This window comes from Canis lupus, chromosome 4 (genome assembly GCF_003254725.2).
Source record: "Canis lupus dingo isolate Sandy chromosome 4, ASM325472v2, whole genome shotgun sequence".
NCBI lineage: Eukaryota > Metazoa > Chordata > Mammalia > Carnivora > Canidae > Canis > Canis lupus.
Window position 1 is genome coordinate 70,121,682 of NC_064246.1, and position 11,867 is coordinate 70,133,548.

General features: G+C 39.7%; 1 protein-coding gene across 1 annotated transcript in view; it reads left to right on the plus strand.

Moving 5' to 3' along the window:
• The window catches only part of C9 (complement C9), a 60,067-nt gene that overhangs the window by 25,541 nt on the left and 22,659 nt on the right, over positions 1-11,867 (plus strand). The window contains exon 6 of the mRNA XM_025436375.3: positions 10,417-10,680. Coding sequence (XP_025292160.1) covers positions 10,417-10,680 — 264 coding nt within the window. The remainder of the gene's footprint in view (positions 1-10,416; positions 10,681-11,867) is intronic.

The following is an 11,867-nucleotide window of genomic DNA, read 5'->3' on the forward strand; positions in this document are numbered from 1 at the left end:
TGAGAACATATAATGTTTGTCCTTCTCCGACTGACTTACTTCACTCAGCATAATACCCTCCAGTTCCATCCACGTTGAAGCAAATGGTGGGTATTTGTCATTTCTAATAGCTGAGTAATATTCCATTGTATACATAAACCACATCTTCTTTATCCATTCATCTTTCGTTGGACACCGAGGCTCCTTCCACAGTTTGGCTATCGTGGCCATTGCTGCTAGAAACATCGGGGTGCAGGTGTCCCGGCGTTTCATTGCATTTGTATCTTTGGGGTAAATCCCCAGCAGTGCAATTGCTGGGTCGTAGGGCAGGTATATTTTTAACTGTTTGAGGAACCTCCACACAGTTTTCCAGAGTGGCTGCACCAGTTCACATTCCCACCAACAGTGTAAGAGGGTTCCCTTTTCTCCGCATCCTCTCCAACATTTGTTGTTTCCTGCCTTGTTAATTTTCCCCATTCTCACTGGTGTGAGGTGGTATCTCATTGTAGTTTTGATTTGTATTTCCCTGATGGCAAGTGATGCAGAGCATTTTCTCATGTGCATGCTGGCCATGTCTATGTCTTCCTCTGTGAGATTTCTGTTCATGTCTTTTGCCCATTTCATGATTGGATTGTTTGTTTCTTTGGTGTTGAGTTTAATAAGTTCTTTATAGATCTTGGAAACTAGCCCTTTATCTGATAGGTCATTTGCAAATATCTTCTCCCATTCTGTAGGTTGTCTTTGAGTTTTGTTGACTGTATCCTTTGCTGTGCAAAAGCTTCTTATCTTGATGAAGTCCCAATAGTTCATTTTTGCTTTTGTTTCTTTTGCCTTCGTGGATGTATCTTGCAAGAAGTTACTGTGGCCGAGTTCAAAAAGGGGTGTTGCCTGTGTTCTCCTCTAGGATTCTGATGGATTCTTGTCTCACATTTAGATCTTTCATCCATTTTGAGTTTATCTTTTTGTATGGTGAAAGAGAGTGGTCTAGTTTCATTCTTCTGCATGTGGATGTCCAATTTTCCCAGCACCATTTATTGAAGAGACTGTCTTTCTTCCAATGGATAGTCTTTCCTCCTTTATCGAATATTAGTTGCCCATAAAGTTCAGGGTCCACTTCTGGATTCTCTATTCTGTTCCACTGATCTATGTGTCTGTTTTTGTGCCAGTACCACACTGTCTTGATGACCACAGCTTTGTAGTACAACCTGAAATCTGGCATTGTGATGCCCCCAGATATGGTTTTCTTTTTTAAAATTCCCCTGGCTATTCGGGGTCTTTTCTGATTCCACACAAATCTTAAAACAATTTGTTCTAACTCTCTGAAGAAAGTCCATGGTATTTTGATAGGGATTGCATTAAACGTGTATATTGCCCTGGGTAACATTGACATTTTCACAATATTAATTCTGCCAGTCCATGAGCATGGAATATTTTTCCATCTCTTTGTGTCTTCCTCAATTTCTTTCAGAAGTGTTCTATAGTTTTGAGGGTATAGATCCTTTACATCTTTGGTGAGGTTTATTCCTAGGTATCTTATGCTTTTGGGTGCAATTGTAAATGGGATTGACTCCTTAATTTCTCTTTCTTCAGTCTCATTGTTAGTGTATAGAAATGCCACTGACTTCTGGGCATTGATTTTGTATCCTGCCACGCTACCGAATTGCTGTATGAGTTCTAGCAATCTTGGGGTGGAGACTTTTGGGTTTTCTATGTAGAGTATCATGTCATCGGCGAAGAGGGAGAGTTTGACTTCTTTGCCAATTTGAATGCCTTTAATGTCTTTTTGTTGTCTGATTGCTGAGGCTAGGACTTGCAGTACTATGTTGAACAGCAGTGGTGAGAGTGGACATCCCTGTCTTGTTCCTGATCTTAGGGGAAAGGCTCCTAGTGCTTCCCCATTGAGAATGATATTTGCTGTGGGCTTTTCATAGATGGCTTTTAAGATGTCGAGGAATGTTCCCTCTATCCCTACACTCTGAAGAGTTTTGATCAGGAATGGATGCTGTATTTTGTCAAATGCTTTCTCTGCATCCAATGAGAGGATCATATGGTTCTTGGTTTTTCTCTTGCTGATATGATGAATCACATTGATTGTTTTACGGGTGTTGAACCAGCCTTGTGTCCCAGGGATAAATCCTACTTGGTCATGGTGAATAATTTTCTTAATGTACTGTTGGATCCTATTGGCCAGTATCTTGTTGAGAATTTTTGCATCCATGTTCATCAGGGATATTGGTCTGTAATTCTCCTTTTTGGCGGGGTCTTTGTCTGGCTTTGGAATTAAGGTGATGCTGGCTTCATAGAACGAATTTGGAAGTACTCCATCTCTTTCTATCTTTCCAAACAGCTTTAGGAGAATAGGTATGGTTTCTTCTTTAAACGTTTGATAAAATTCCCCTGGGAAGCCATCTGGCCCTGGACTCTTGTGTCTTGGGAGGTTTTTGATGACTGCTTCAATTTCCTCCCTGGTTATTGGCCTGTTCATTTGACCACTCTTGATAATATTATCAATGTCACTGCCTTCTGTTCCTTCTATAATCCAGAAAAACTCCAACTTTAGATGAACCCGAAACCTCTCTTGTAAACTTGTGCAGTTTAGAGAGAGTCATGTTGATCTAAGAATGGGTGGCATTATAGCTTCCCCCAGGGCCTCCACACAGCTCAGCAGGTCCACACCTCCCCCCTAGCTGCAGGACTACCCATTCATCCTGCCAGGTTGGTTTAAAACTTCCAGCAACCCTCTCAAGCTCTTCATCTGAGTGTTCTGACCTTGAGCTCAATAGATGGCCTTAACTTCAACTTGACAGAGAATACTCAAGCCTAGATAAGAATTTTCTAGTTTTTTCTTCTAAGTTATACTCGTGTGCAAACTTACCTGCCACTCAGTCCACCCTTAACATCCTTCTTTTCTGTTTCGGTTGAAAGTGTGTCTTTCCAGACTCTGAATTTCATACCAAGTACCTTGCTAGCTATCCTCTTAAGCCTTCTGTCTGTTCTATTAGAACATTCTCCTCTTCCACCCTACCCTTCCACCCTACCCATATATAAATATTTCAAGACTCTCATTTACAAAACACAAACACAAGAAGGAAATGCCCATCTTCACATACTCTTATCTACATTTGTAGTCTCAATTTTTGCACTTCCCATGAATTCTCTAACTATATTAGTTTGCTAGGGCTGCCATAACAAAGTATCATAGAGTGGATAGTTCCAACAACAGAAGTTTGTTTTCTCACAATTTGAGAGGCTAGAAGTCTGAGATCGAGGTGTCTGCAGGGTTGGTTTCTTCTGAGGCCTCTCTCCTTGGCTTGTAGATGCCATTTTTCCTGTACCTCCATAGCCTTTTCCCTCTGGTCTGTCTGCATTCTAATCTCCTCTTTTTATAAAGGCACCAGTCATATTGAGTTCGAGCCCACTTTAATGACCTCATCTTAACTTAATTAGCTCTTTAATGATTATATCTCCAAATACAGTCACATTCTGTAGTAGCTGGGCTCTGGACTTACGCGGGTGGGAGGGGGAGTGGACACAGTACAGCTCACAACACCAAATCTCTATTACTTTCTTACCCAGACTCCTTTTGCCAAAGTCCATCTTGAAGTTACTTTTTTTTAGCTCCCTTTACTTAGCACAGCCCTTAAATATAAGTCTCACCAGAGTTCCTACTTTGCCTTATTTCTCTGGTCTCTGTCTACATATTCTCCTTGGGTTGATTTTTTCCCCTCCTGTGGCTTTAATTTTCACCTCTAACCTGATGATTTGCAAATACTGTATTTCTGGTCTCTCTCTGAACTAGATACCTATGTAGCTAGTCATCTGCAGTCGTCACACAGTTAACATACCCAAAGCTGATATCCACTCTTTGACCCAGTTCCCTGATTTTCACTCTTGAATTCTTCACTTAGATGGATACAATGAAATAATATCTTCCTAATCAACAAATTCAGAATCTGAGAATCATTCTAAAGACTTCCTCTACAGATGCATGTCCCTCAAAGTCTTCAATAGCCAATCAATGTCCTAGTTCCATTATTTCATAATGTCTGCTAAATCTGTCTTCTCTTCTCCATTCCCACTGCCATGGCCATGGCCTTAGGCCCCTGTAGTTTCTCAGCTGGGCTGCTATGAGAGTCTCCCCATCAGCTTAAGACCTCTAGTTTTGCTCAGTTTCAATTCATTCCACACACATCAGTATGAAGATAAATGATAAATCTGATCTTCTCACTTTGCTGCTTAAATATAGTGAGTGTTTCCCTGTAGCTAGCAGGATAATCAATCTCTGTGGTAGGGAGAAAAAGGTCACTGCTGACCTGGCTTTTGATTACCACTCCTTCTTTCTCCTCTGAATTCTTTTTTTTTTTAAGATTTTATTTATTTATTCATGAGACACACACAGAGAGAGAGAGAGAGAGAGAGAGAGAGGCAGAGACACAGGCAGAGGAAGAAGCAGGCTCCATGCAGGGAGCCTGACGTGGGACTTGATCCCAGGTCTCTAGCATCAGGCCCTGGGCTGAAGGCGGCGCTAAACCGCTGAGCCACCCAGGCTGCCCTCTCTGAATTCTGTTGATTAGATGTTTCACTTGATAACTAATGCAATAGCCTCTGTTTTCCTTTCTGCTCTAGCATTTATTTTCCTGCATCATGTATACCCTAAGTCAAGTTTCTAGTCATTTTATTTACTATGGAATCCTGAGGAACTAACATTGTATTCTTTGCTTAAAAAATGATTACTGAATTTTTTTTGATTACTGAATTAATAAATAAATGCATGCAGTATATTAACAATCTTTTCTTCACTTTTTTCAAGATTTATTTGTTTATTTGAGAGAGAAAAGAGAGTAAGCTAGGGGAGGGGCAGAGGAAGAGAGAGAGAGAATCTCAAGCAAACTCTGGGCTGAGTGTGGAGCTGGGCATAGGGCTCCGTCCCACGACCTTGAGATCAAGACCCAAGCTGAAATCAGGAGTTGGCTACTTAACCAACTGTGCTACCCAGGCACCCCAACAATCTTTTCTTTAAAAGCTAGTGCTTTTAATGAAGGCAAGAGCCCATAATCAAGTAAACATTTAATTGGAATTGCCATTGAAGTTGACACAAAACAGAAAACAGAGGCTTTTTTGTTGCTGTTCAGAAAACAGAGGCTTCATGTTCATGTTCAGAAAACATGAACTGTACTTTCTACTGGCAACCTGAATCCATTTAGAAACCCTGGCAGTGCATAGCTCAGGTTTATTATACATATGCTGGTTTGTTTGTTGTATGTTTCCAAGGAACAATAAGACTGATTGTGTAGAAACTGCTATTTTGAAGAGAACTATGGTCTATGATGAACTAATATGAATTCAAATTTGGAGTCACAGGCAGAAATCAAATAATGAAGGTGCTCATATGCCACATTAAGTAATTTGGGCATGATCCTGAGCATGAGAAGGGAGCCGCTGAGTACAGCAGCATGGTCAGAGTTTCATCTTAAAGCTTTGTGTTTTGTAGATATGAATTCCAAAAGGACAAGACCAGAGAGGTAACAACAGAAGGAGGCTATTTCATGGTCCAAGAAGGAAATGATAAAAGACTAAACTGTGTCTGTAATAGAAACTAAAAAGAAGAAATTAAATCCAGCATATTTAAGAAGAGCTCATTAATGAATTGGTGACAGTATAGCATATGGTCAGTTAGCCAGTTCTGAATTAAGAACCTCTGAGTTTAAATTCTGATAAGTTCCCCCCACTTATCATCCATGAGACTTTAGGCAACTTATTTAGCTTTCTGAATTTCAGTTTCTTATCATAGAGTGGGGTGGTAATAATACCTACTTCTTAAGATTTTGAAAAGGTTAAATGTGTTAATAAATACAAAGTGCTTAGAAGAATGTCTAGCCATGACAACTCACCATGGATATAAAATATGGAGACAGAAAGTTAAAGGACACCCCCACTGGATGATAGTCCATCAAAAAAGACCTGGGAAGTCGGGTCAAATCTGCCCAAAAAAAGAGTTAAAGTCAGTGCCAAGAGGAAGGCAATGATTTGAATTTTGATAATTTCGAGTGTGAGGGTCTGTGTGACATATAGATGGAGTTATCCTGTGCAGAGTACATTATACAAATGTGAGGGGAGAGAGAACTATCTGAATTGGAGGCAGAAACTCAGGATCATCAGCATATAGATGATCATTAAAATCTTAAGAGTGCTTGAGATCACCCAGCAAGTTCAAAATGAGAGAGAAAGGAACATTAGAGAATGAAGTCCTAGAGCCACTAACATTTAAGATACAAGTACAGAAAATTATCTTGAAGATAATATAATGGAGAAAAACCATATTTGTTACCTATTGCTAAGTTGCAAATTACCCCGAAGTTTAGTAGCTAAAGGGTTGGGAATGTGGGGGTGGCTTCACTAGGTACCTTGGCTGAGGATGGTTCATGGGATGCCCATCACTCTGCTCTTTTCTGGGTTTCTTTGCTCAATTAGTGAGATATGGTTTTAATAATCGTAATAAGTCATATATGGTTTTATTGTCTGTCTGTACAAAGCCTCAGTTGCATCTTTAACAGTTTCCCTCTTTACATTCTATTTTCCAGTTGCTCTCCCACCTCTCTCCCTTTCAATTTGAACTCTGAAATTATTGGTTGTATTCTTATTCTATCTCCTCCACTCCTAGTTCCAGAAATAATATTTCTTCCTTTTCAAAAAGCATCAGTTGGTTAAACCTTTAAACAGGAGATCTTGAACTGACCCTATAAAATGCATGACTTTCTGGAACAAGCCAGCCCCTTTGCTCCCTCTCTGTCATTGCAACTTTTCCATGTCTGTTTATCTTGGTTTTCATAAAGAAACTTGCTTCTATCCTTGCATCATCCTTCTTTCTATAATCTTACCCCCTGGCCTCTCTTCAAAGATTTTTGCTCTTTCTTCAAGATGATTCCCAATATTGGTCCATCTCTGACTGTCATTGAGCTCGGACCTCTTTTAGGAGTGACCCCACCTTCACTGTTTCAGACTCTACTCACGACTGGCATCCTAGTAAGTCACACAGGACCACTCAGCAGCATGCTAGCTGATACTCCGCCCAATATACTCTTACACCTGCAAGCAATCCTCCACACTGCTAAGTTGACTTTTGCCAGTGCCTGTTTCTTCCTAGCCATGTCAGGAATAAGTGCAGGTGCCTACAAATTACACCACCCCTCTCCTGTCGCTGATTAGCACACAGTAAGGTAAGAAGAGCTTAGCCTTCCAGGAGAGTTAGGGAGTAGTCTCCTGGTGCCAGTTTCGCTCAGCTCTGGCACTTCTCAGCATTGAAGACTGAGTAGAATTGCCTCCAGTATGCAGGCCGGTTCTAACAGAACACCTGGAGGTCAGCAACAAGGGAGTCATGGTCCACAACTGGGAAGAGTAGAGGCTTGTCTTGGCAGTGCTCCACAGGAAGCCAGAGCAAACCAGACAGGCCCAGGACTGGCAGGTGCCATGACAGGAAACCCCTGACCAAATTAGGAAGAAAAAACGCAAAGCCCTGCTTCCTGCTCCAGTAAACATTCAGCCCCCTTGTTAAGGACCATCAGTACAAGATGGAAACCCAACCCCCAGGGTGCACAGCTCTCTCTCAAGCTCATTGGCTCTCCCATCCTGAGACTGTATTTTTTGCTTTAATGAACTTTCCCATTTGTGACGCTCTCCACTGTGTTGAGTGTCTGTCCTCGAGTTCTTTCCCAAGATCAAGAACATTCAGGGACTCATTCCGGATGGGCTGGGCTGAGGCCCTAGAGCCCAGGGTCCAGTCCCGGCCCCACTTCCACTAGCTTTAGATCTCAAGGCAACAGAAATCCTATTCATTTTTCAAGGCCAACTTCAAGGCAACCTTTTCCATGAGCCCTTTATTTTACTAGTCAGAATTTGTCAAGCCCTCTTTGGCAGGGTAGCATAAGAATTAACAGCTCAGCCCTGGAATCAGACTTTCTGGATTTCAATGCTAGCTGTGTGATTTTGGGCAAGTTTCAAAACCTGTGTTTTCTTATTGGTAAAATGGGGGATAATTGCAGAAATTATCTTAAAGGTAAGAAATTAAATGAATTAATAGAATTAAATTAAATGCTATGTAAACCACTTTCAACAGCCCCCCGCAAGAGTAAGCACTCAACAAATATGAGTTATTATTATTAGCTATATTGGACCTGCCTATTAAATTTAATAAATTTTTGTAGGCATCTACTCTGTGTCAGGCACTTTCCTAAGTGGTGAGGCTATAGTGGTGTGTGGAGAAGACAGACATGTTCCCTGACTTCTTGGATCTTGCCATCGAAAAGTCTATTAAATAAGCAATCATAAAAGAAAACGTTTGTCATTTCATTTTATTTCTTTTTTAGATTTTTTTGAGAGAGAAAGAGAGCACACAGAGGGAAAGGGAAGAGGGAGAGGAGAGAGAGTCTTAAGTGGACCCCACTGAGTGCAGAGCCCAACACGGGGCTTGATCTCAAGACCCTGAGATCATGACCTAAGCCAAATCAAGAGTTGGATGCATAACCAACTGCACCACCCAGCCACTCTGCATTTTTTTTTTTTTTAAGAAACATGAGTCCTTATAGAAAATGGATTTGCTAGTCTGTGGGATTAGGAAAGACCTCACCCTGATGAAGAAGTGATGTTTAAACTAAGACTATAAAGAGGAGTAGGAATTAACCAGGTCAAGCCATATAGTGCGTATATATGAGAGAATGTGTATGTGTTTGGTTTATGGGGGGGGAGGGGGTAGATGTCAGAGAACATTACAGAAAGTAAAAGCAATATAAAAGGGTCCTGTGGTGGGAAGGAGCATGGGCTGTGGAAATTTAAAAAAAAAATGTGTCTAAAGGGCTGGAGTACAATCATGGAGAGATTAACTTGGAATAAGTCTAGTTTAGACTTTATCCTAAAGGCAGTGGGAAGACCGATTTTAAGCAGGGAAGTGATGTGGTCAGGTTACTCAGTCCCTTTATACTGAGCACTTTTCCCAGCATGCCTTGCTTGAACGAAAATTATACACATTTTAGTCATTCCCATCAATGATAACTTTAGCTTCCCTGTCTGAATCCATTCGGCTGATACAACAAAATATCAGAGGCAGGGTAGCTTAGAAAAAACAGAGATTTATTTCTCACAATTCTGAAGATGAGGACATCAGAAGTTCTGGAAGTCCGACATCAGAGTGCTAGTCTAGTTGAGTTAGGGAGGGCTGGCCTTCTTTAGGACTATGGACTTTTTGCATCCTCAGAAGGTGGGAGGGACTAGGGAGCTCTGTGGGGTCACTTTTATGGCAGCAATAATCTCATTCACGAAGGCTCCTCCCAAAGGAGCCCCCTCCTACCATTGCATTGGGCATTAGGATTTTAACATATGGATTTTGTGGAGGTACAGAAACATTCAGACATAGGCTTCCCTGTGTGGAACAGTCCCCACAGAATGCTGTGGCATCTAACTTGTGCTGCTGACTGAAGAGATGAACTTCTCCTTCTCAGACAGGAGTTACAAGTTATTGCAGAGGATCACTGGAAAGAGAGTTTAATTGCTGAGATTAACAAGCCTCCCACTGATACCTGACAATTGTCAAGTTGGCAAAGAATTTTTAGTTGAAAGTTTTAATTTTTAACTAGATTGTTTAGTTCAGTGGGGTTTTTTTCCATGCAAAAATGAATGTGGCAAAAAAAAATCAAAAAGTCTGAAAATCACAAAAGATTATTCAAGGAAATATAAGCCTGTTCCCACTAGAGATTTCCGTTTCACAGTTCCCCCTCTCAAGGGCAAACACTCTATGCTTTGTCGATTTTTCCAGTAAGTTTCTGTGCTGGTAAAAACCTTTCTTCACTTGCTTGCTTTCCTATTCTTTTTTTTTTTTCTTCATTTTTTTTGTTTTTTTATTATGTATGTATGTATTAATAGACAGGAGAGTGTAAGGATTGAGTGCAGAGCTCAAGTCTTAACCTTTTTGCTTAAATTAATTAACATGTGTAAAATATTCAAAGTAGTGCTGCCCCAGAAGCCTTCAGTCAGGGTTGGCTTTATCATTTCTTCCTTTTCTTTTTTACACAAATGGACAGTATATTGTGCATCTGTTATGCAAATTGCTCTTTAAATATTAACATATTAATATTGGAAAGCTTGCTATGTTCTAAGCCCTTCATATGCATTATCTCATTGCATTATCTTGGAACAGGCTTTGGACTATGTATGGTGATCATCTCTTTTTCACAGACTAGGAATCAGACTCTCAGAGAGATTACTGTGTCCTGTCTTCAGAGTCATGGACTCTATATCAGAGCCCAGCAATGTCACTTCATTGTTTCACTCTTAACTCCCTTGCTCAAATACCTTTCAAATAATTGCTTGATTTTTCTTTTATTCTGTGTTTATTTAGGGTGGTTTTTTGTATGTGGATTTTAACAGCATTTCATCATTCTCTTTTAGACCAAAGCCGATAAAAATTTCAGAACTGAATATTATGAAGAACAGATAGAGTCATTCAAAAAAATTGTCCAAGAGAAGACATCAAATTTTAAAGCAGATATAGCTTTAAAACTCACACCTACTGAAGCAATTGAAAAGTGTAAAATTAACCCTGAAGGAGAAGACTCCCCCAGAGACTCCTCTATAAATGCTGAGAGTAAATTTCAATTTACATATTCCAAAAATGAAATTTACCAACTATTCTTGACACATTCTTCTAAGAAGGTAAGGCCAAACACTTAATATAAAGGATATAATGGGATATTTTTCGAACTAACCAAACCGCCTCTTCTAAGTGTTTGGAACAGATAGAGTTTATTGGAGAGAGAGAGAAAAAAAATAATACTCAATAAATCCTCAAATATGTAGCTAGAAGTTCAGGGAGAAGGATGCTAACTGGAGAAGAGCCCTGTGGGATCTGCAGCAATATAAGTGGGTGAGATGTTTGGTGTTAATGGACAGAGAACAAGTGTATCAAGAACTCAGAGCGTGTTTTTGGACTGGGATTGTGGTAATAGGCTGTTCAATTTGTACCATCTTCCGAATCACAATGAAGAATCATACAGAGGAATTTTGGTAATTCATTGCAATGCCTTACGCTTACTTACTGTAAAGTGTCTCTAAAGTAATGATGCCATGAAATTGTACACATTGCATATGAAATTGGTCTGCTTACTTTGTAATCATACCTTTAAGGCTTTGAAAATGTATTGTTTTTTTGATATTTAATCCAGATTTAGAATTTTGTTTCATCTCCTTTGAAAAATAGAAAATACTTTCTCTAATCAGTATGATCCTTATAAAATGTTCATTCTTCCTTTTCTGATGACATGATCACCTGTTTAGATACCTTCTCCTCCTTTAAAAATAATAATAATTCACTCTTCGTACTGATGTTATTCCTATTCATATAATTGTTTTGTATGGCTCTGTACTGTGTCTGTTTATTAATATGCATACCCATCTTTCAAAGTATGCGGCTGAAAACTCTTTAAATCACACAACAAATATTTAATGTGGATTTCTTATGTGGCCAGGGACTGTTCCAGGGGCTTACAATACATTTGTGAATCAAACTAAAAAAGACTCCTGTCCTCATGGAGCTGAAAGTTCAGCAGGGAGAGATAGACAAAATAAATGTAACAGCAAAAAAAAAAAAAAAAAAAAAAAAAAAAAAAAAAAACCAAGCTATATATTGTTTGGAAAGTGATAAGTGCTGTGGAATAAACCAAAAAGTAGAATAACACAAGGGAAATCAGGAGTGCTAGGCAAAGGCAAATGGTAGTGTTAAAAAGAAAGCTCAGGGTAGACTTTTCTAAGGAAATGATGTCTGAGTGAAGATTGAAGGAGAGGAAATAGCCAAATAGTCATATTTGCACCCAGCAAAAGGAACTGTTAGAGACAGGTTTTTA